This window comes from Tachyglossus aculeatus, chromosome 17 (genome assembly GCF_015852505.1).
Source record: "Tachyglossus aculeatus isolate mTacAcu1 chromosome 17, mTacAcu1.pri, whole genome shotgun sequence".
NCBI lineage: Eukaryota > Metazoa > Chordata > Mammalia > Monotremata > Tachyglossidae > Tachyglossus > Tachyglossus aculeatus.
In genome coordinates, this window is record NC_052082.1 from 37,928,865 (window position 1) to 37,935,969 (window position 7,105).

Sequence of the window (7,105 nt, forward strand, 5' to 3'; positions counted from 1 at the left end):
TTAGATAAGCGGGTTGAGGGTGGGGGTAACCACAGTGTAGAAGAGGGTCAGAAACATGTCCAAAATCCCAGAGAAGGAGCTGTTGGGCCAGATATAAACCACCGTGATGGACTCGTAGAAGAGAGTGACCACCAGGAGGTGGGACCCGCAGGTGCCCAAGGCCTTCTTCCAGACCCAGGGCGACTTGATTCTCAGCACGGCCCGGGCGTTGGACCCATGGGAGACCGTGATCAGGCTCAAGGGCAGGAGAATCAGGACCAAAGTGCCCACGAGGAGCTGGATCTCATTAGCCCGGACGTCCACATATGCCATCTTGAGCATAGCGGGCATCTCACAGAGGAAGTGGGGAAGTCGCCGGTGTCCACAGTGGGGCAGGTGGAAGATGACGGTAGCCTGAATCGCCGTGTCCCCCACCCCACCCATCCAGGCTAAGCCCACCAGGGCCCGTAAGAGTCGCGAGTGCATGAAGGTGGTGTAGTGAAGGAGTCGGCAGATGGCGTTGTGATGGTCCAAGGCCATGACAACCAGAAGGATGCACTCCGTCGACCCGAGGGCCAGGGAGACGTACAGCTGGACCGCATAATGGACCATGGTGATATTCTTGGAGTGCCCCTGGAGGTTCCATAGAAGTTGGGGGACGATGCTGGTGGTGAAGCAGAGGTACATGAGGGAGAGTTGAAACAGGAAGAACTACATGGGCGTTTGGAGACGGAGATCCAGTCGGATCACCAAAATGATGGCGGTGTTGCCCACCAGGGTTAGGAGTTCGAAGATCAAGACAATCATGAAGAGGATCTTCTCTAACTGGGGCTGAGCAGAGAAACCCACCAACCCACCAAGACAAAGTCCTCTCCAGAAGTGTCATTCGGCATCATCCTTGTCCTTGTAGGAAAGGCGAAGGAGGCAGGGAGATAGAAAGGATGAGAGAAAGAGGGTTGGGGAAGAGAGGAAGGAGGAGAGAAAAAATAAGAGAGTGAGGGAGAGGAAAAAAGAGTGGAGGGAGGCAGGGAGAGAGAGAGGATGATGGACAAAGGGAGTGGGAAAGAGAAAAAGGAGGAAAAAATGAGAGAGAGGGAGTGAGGGAGAGTGCAAGGGAGAGAAAAAGTGAGAAGGAAAGAGAGAGAGGAAAAGGAGTGAGTAAGAGAACGTGTGAGGAGAGAAAAAACAAGAGAAAAAGTGAGGGAAAGAGAGCGCGAGGGCGCGAAAAGGCAAGATGGAGGGAGGGGGGAAGATCATAAGGGGGAGGAAAAATGAGAGAGAAAGGGAGAGTGAAAGGGAGAGAAAAAGAAAGAGGGAGGAAATCGAGGAAGTGGGAGAAAAGGTAGCAAGAGTAGAGTGAAAGGAAGAGAAAAATAAGAGAGAGAGTGAGGGGAAAAGCATAAAGGAGAAAAAAACAAGAGAGAGAGTAAGGGAAAGCAAGTGAGAGGGAGAAAAAGTATGAAAGAGAGAGAGAAGGGGAGAAAAGCAAGAAGGAGTGAGAGAGAACATAAGGGAGAGAAAAAGAGAGAGAGAAAGGGGAAAGAATGAGAGGGAGAGAAAAAGCAGAACAGAGTGAGAGGGAGGAAAAAAGTGTGAGAGAGCAAGGGAGAGAAAAACGAGATGAGAGAGAAAGGAAAAAAGACGGAGAGGGAAAGAAAAATTGGGAGTGGGGAAAGAGAATGAGAGGGAGAAAAAAGTGCAAGAAAGTACGAGAGGGAGAGAAAAACGAGAGGCAGAGAGTGATAGAAAAATAGTAAAAGGACGAGAGAAAAAATGAGATCGAGCATGAGGAAAAGAGAGGGAAGCAGAAAAACTTATGAAGGAGTTAAAGGGAGAGAAAAACAAGAAAGAGCAAATGAGAATCAGAACCAGAGAATAAGCAAGTCAGTAGTAGTAGTAATAATAACAACAATAATAATAACGGTATTTGTTAAATGTCTACTATGTGCCAAGCACTGTCCTAAGCGCTAGGGTAGATACAAAGTAATCAGGTTGTCCCACGTGGGGCTTACAGTCTTAATCCCCATTTTACAGATGAAGTAACTGAGGCACAGAGAAGTTAAGTGGCCTGTCCAAAGTCACCCAGCAGTACCATTGATCGAGCACCCTGCGCAGTTTCAGTGACATTCTGATGTAGTAGGAGTGGTATTTATTTCACTCTTACTATGAGCAAAGCACTGTACTAAGGTCTGGGAGTGAAATAGGTTGAGTCCTTGGTCCCCAAGGAGTTCCAGTTCTAAGATAATAATAATATTAGTAATAATGGTATTTGTTAAGCTATGTGCCAAGCACTGTTCTAAGAGCTGAGGTAGATAAAAGGTAATCAGGTTGTCCAATGTGGGGCTCACAGTCTTAATCCCCATTTTTAAAATAAGGTAATTGAGGCACAGAGAAGTTAAGTGACTTGTCCAAAGTCACACAGCTGACAAGTTGTGGAGCTGGGACTAGAACCCAAGCACGGGCTTTTTTCCACTGAGCCACGCTGTTGTCCTGGGTCCCCTTCTGGACATCTTGGCTCCAGAGAAAGGCAGAAGGATGTGGACAGGGGTGAGAAAAACTGAGGAAATTTGATCCCTTGAAGAAACGTGAAGTTCTTGGAACAACCTACCCTGGAATGGAGAATCTTCCAAGGGTTCTTCTCAGCCCAGAAAAGGAAGCGTTTTCATTCTGCCTCCTCTTGGGCCAGGATAATAAAATAATAATAATAATAATAATAATAATAATAATAATAATAATAATAATGCGCTTAGTATGTGCAAAGCGCTGTTCTAAGGGTTGGGGAGGTTACAAGGTGATCAGGTTCCCCCCCGGAGGGCTCACAGTCTTAATCTCCATTTTACAGATGAGGTAACTGAGGCACAGAGAAGTGAAGTGATAAGGATAAGAGACAGTAGCTGCACCTGAAGCAGAAGGGATTGAGGGTAGATTCCTAGAAGGAATTTCTGGTCTTGTAACACAGAAAAGGGAGAAGTAGGATATGGACTCTGCATCCCAACAGGTTCTAACTCAAATAGAAAGAAACTCGATTTACCATCTATTTTTCTAGCGTGTTCCTTTTCTGTCCCTCCTTCTCATACTCTTCTGTTCCCTTCCACTTTCTCTGGGGACCAATGTGTCTATCAAGTCTGTTATAATTGGACTCTCCCAAGCACTTAATACAATGCTGTCTACACAGCAAGTCCTCAATAAATATCACTAATGGATTAGCTCTAGCTTGTTCATTCATGCATTCATTCAATCGTATTTATTGAGTGCTTACTGTGTGCAGAGCACTGGACTAAGCGCTTGGAAAGTACAATTCCGCAACAGATGGATACAATCCCTACCCAAGAATGGGCTCACAGTTTAGAATGGGGGAGACAGCCAGAAAAACAAAACAAGTAGACAACACTTGTTAAGTGATTACTATATACCAAGCACTGTATTAAACGCTGGGGTAGACAAAAGATAATCAGGTCCCAAATGAGGCTTACAGTCTAAGTAGGATGGAGAAAATGTATTGAATACCCATTTTTCAGATGAAGAAACGGAGGCATAGAGAAGTGGAGTGATTTGCCCTAGAATTACGCAGCAGACGGCAGACAAGTGGCTGAGCTAGGATTATAATGGAGGTCCTTCTGACTCCAAGGCCTTGGCTCTATCGGTAGGCCCAAGCTACTTCTCACCCCTCAGGTCTTACTTAGTGCCTTCCACTCCTCAGTTCCCTGAGGTCGATGGAAACCTCAGCTCACACTCTTGGCTCCGTTGTCTCTCTCCCAAGCCACTCCTGGACTCACATCTAACTGGAACAGGGCTAGTAATTGTGGGCTAATGATGGCCAAGTCTTTCTCCCTAATTTCTTCAGCATCTGATTTTGCAAGCAGGATGGAGTATTAAGGCAGGGTCAAGAGTAATCTCCACCGGGCAGACTAGACTGTAAGCTCCTCGAGGGCAGGGATCCTTTCCCCTACACTTTCCCCTGCTATGTGCAGAAGGAGTGCTCAATATATACTCTGGATTGGTAGCATTCCATTTTCCTAAATACCATAGAGGCTACAAATTGGCCAGGGGGAGTGTGGGGGTCTTTGTTTCATCCCTAATCACCAGTTCCGGTGGAATAAAAGGCAAAACGATTCCCACTCTGGTCTGGAGAAATGATTCCACTGGATGGACTGAGTAGGAGTCAATGTTGGGGATTCCATCCTCAGCTTCGTGAGCGAGGAGGTGAGAAGTAAGCTGAGCTAGAAACAGCTGAGCTGGGAAGCAGAGAAAGGATTATACCAAAGCCACTTTTTCCAAATCTCTCCAAGAGCGGGTGGTCAGTGGGAAAGATGGTCAGGGTCGGTTCGACCTCCAAGGAAATTTAATTCCTCTCGTCACCTCTGCTCTACATCTCTTCCTCTTCCTAGAGTCCTACTGCCTTTTCTGTAGGATCTGGGGAATTGAGAGAAGCAATCAGGAGATAAGGACCAGAATGTCTCTCCAGGTGCTGTTCACATTTAGGGGTTGGGGGAACGAATATTTCTGGAGCACGGGATCTCCAAAGACAGAGATATGTTGGTACACATGGGGAGGGCCCCTCCAGGGTTCTCACGCCCTCCAGCTGTAACAATTAGTCAGTCACAGAGGCGGCCAGAGTAGGGACTCCTGGGGGAGAGACTTGGGGAGAGAGATGCCTTAGCTGTCAGCTTCTGAGCACTTCAAAGCATTCTCAAATTCATTAATCCCGGCTCTGCCACTCGTCAGCTGTGTGACTTTGGGCAAGTCACTTAAATTTTCTGAGCCTCAGTTACCTCACTTGTAAAATGAGGATTAAGACTGTGAGCCCCACCTGAGACAACCTTATTACTTTGTATCTACCCCAGTTCTTAGAACAGTGCTTGTCACATAATAAGCACTTAATAAATACCATTATCATTATTATTATATATGATTGCGTGAATGAATGAATAATGGGGTGGACAGCGTGACAGGGGTCTTCATTCTGGATATTCATCCTTCATTCATTCATTCATTCAATCGTATTCGTTGAGCTCTTACTGTGTGCACAGCACTGTACTAAGCGCTTGGAAAATACAATTCAGCAATACAGACAATCCCTGCTCATAGTCTATAAAGGGGAAGACAGACATCAAAACAAGTAAACAAGTAAATAAATGAAATTATAGATATGCACACTCAAGACAAATATACTGGCATCATCATAAATAAATAAAATTATACATATACACATATATATATAAGTACACAAGTGCTCTGGGGTGCGGAGTGGTAGGGTGAAGAGCAAAAGGAGTGATTTGAGGTGCTGCAGACGAGAGGGGGAGCTGAGGAAAAGAGGGGCTTAGTCTGGGACGCCTTCATCTGGGTCTTGCAAGGTCCAGAGAACAGGTGGACCACCATATTTCTGAATTGTCCCCACCCCTTGCTCCCACCAGATTCCAATTCTTATGAATGCTGACTCTCTTTCCCTCCTTGGCTCTTGTTTTTCCTGTAATTGGCAGAACTGTGCTTGATATGTGGCCTTCTAGGTGCAATGTGAAGAGTTCAGAGTCTCTCATTTTCATTTATGACTGTAGTTTCTGCTGAGACAAAGACCAGTCTGCTTATAGACAGACACTTGACTGCCTCTGATTCTTTATTCTGCTTGTTGTTGTTGTTCTAGGTGCAATGTGAAGAGTTCAGAGTCTCCCATTTTCCATTTATGACTTTAGTTTCTGCCGAGACAAAGGCCAGTCTGTTTACAGACACATGACTGCTTCTGATTCTTTCTCCTGCTTGTTGTTGCTGTTATTAAGCACTTACTTTGGCCCAGACAATGTAGTAAGTGCTGAGATCGATGCAAACTAATCAGGTTAGACAAAGCCCCTGTCCCACGTTGGGTTCACAGTCTTTATCTCCATTTTTCAGATGAAGTAACTGAAGTACAGAGAAGTGAAGTGACATACCCAAGGTCACACAGAAGGCATGTGGTTGAGCCGGGATTAGAACTCAGGACTTTCTGACACTATGACTTGTGCGATTTCCACTTTTCAAACTGTTACTCAGACATGTATGTTTTGCTCTAAAATTACAGGTCTGGGTAGTTTAGTTCAGGCGTTCCTGCTTACATAGTTAGTGAGCTCGATGTGGACAGGGAACGTTTCTACCAACAGTGTTGTATTGTCCCAAGTGCTTAGTATTGTGCTCTGCACAGTAAGTGCTCAATAAATACCACTGATACCGTTAAATGGAGTTTGTTTCAGGGTTCCACTAGTGGACTGGGAGTGATTACCTTGTGGGACAGGGACTGTGTCCAACCTGATGAGTTTGTATCTATCCCAACTCTTAGTTCAGTACCTGGCACATAGTAAGGACTAAACAACTACGTTAAAAAATTCGATAGTTTAATTGAGTGGTCGATTGCCGCAGCCTTCCCTAGAAGAAGGTGACAGGATTTTTCCCTCAAAGGTACCCGTCCCCAGGACGAACTTCATATGTCCCTGTTTATCAGAGCCATCCCCTCACTCCTAGCACCCTCCTCAGAGCTGTCTTCATGTCCTGGTTCCTCAGACTGTAGATGAGGGGGTTCAGGATGGGGGACACCATGATGTAGAACAAGGACGACAGCAGGTTCAGCGTGGAGAAGGAGTTTGAAGGCGGCTTGAGATGGGCGACAGTTCTCGTGAAGATGAATACAATCACCATGGCGAGGTGGGGCAGTCAGGTGGAGAAGGCTCTGACCTGGCCCTCGGTTGCCGGCATCCTTAGCACAGCCCGGAAGATGCGCACGTACTATAAGACGATGGAGACGAGACATGAGACGTTCAGAATGGCGGAGAAGACCGTGACTCCAATTTCGTGGAGGTTCCCACTGGGTCCTGAAACTTCCATCATTTGGAGAGTGTCACAGAATAAATGGCGGATCACGTTGGACACGCCGAATCTGACAGAGAAGGTGATGGCCGTTTGTGTGGTGGCGCTCACAGTACCACCCAGCCATGAGGCAGCCGCCATCTTCCCACAGGCCCCTCAGTCCATGATGACCTCGTAGCGCAGGGGGAGGCAGATGGTGACGTAGCTGTCGTAGGACCATGTCAACCAACTCTGTTCTACTAGTGCTTATTACTAGCAGTACTCTGCACGTAGTAAGGGCTAAGTAAATATGATT

The 7,105-nt window shown here is 46.4% G+C and overlaps 1 protein-coding gene across 1 annotated transcript; it reads right to left on the reverse strand.

The window, feature by feature from the left end:
- LOC119939035 (olfactory receptor 2G3-like) lies at positions 1-6,642 on the reverse strand. The gene is made up of 2 exons (XM_038758811.1): positions 6,463-6,642; positions 1-690 (listed from the first exon to the last, which is right to left on the reverse strand). The coding sequence occupies exons 1-2, from the start codon at positions 6,640-6,642 to the stop codon at positions 1-3; spliced, it is 870 nt and encodes a 289-aa protein (XP_038614739.1).
- Between the last annotated feature and the right edge of the window lie 463 nt (positions 6,643-7,105).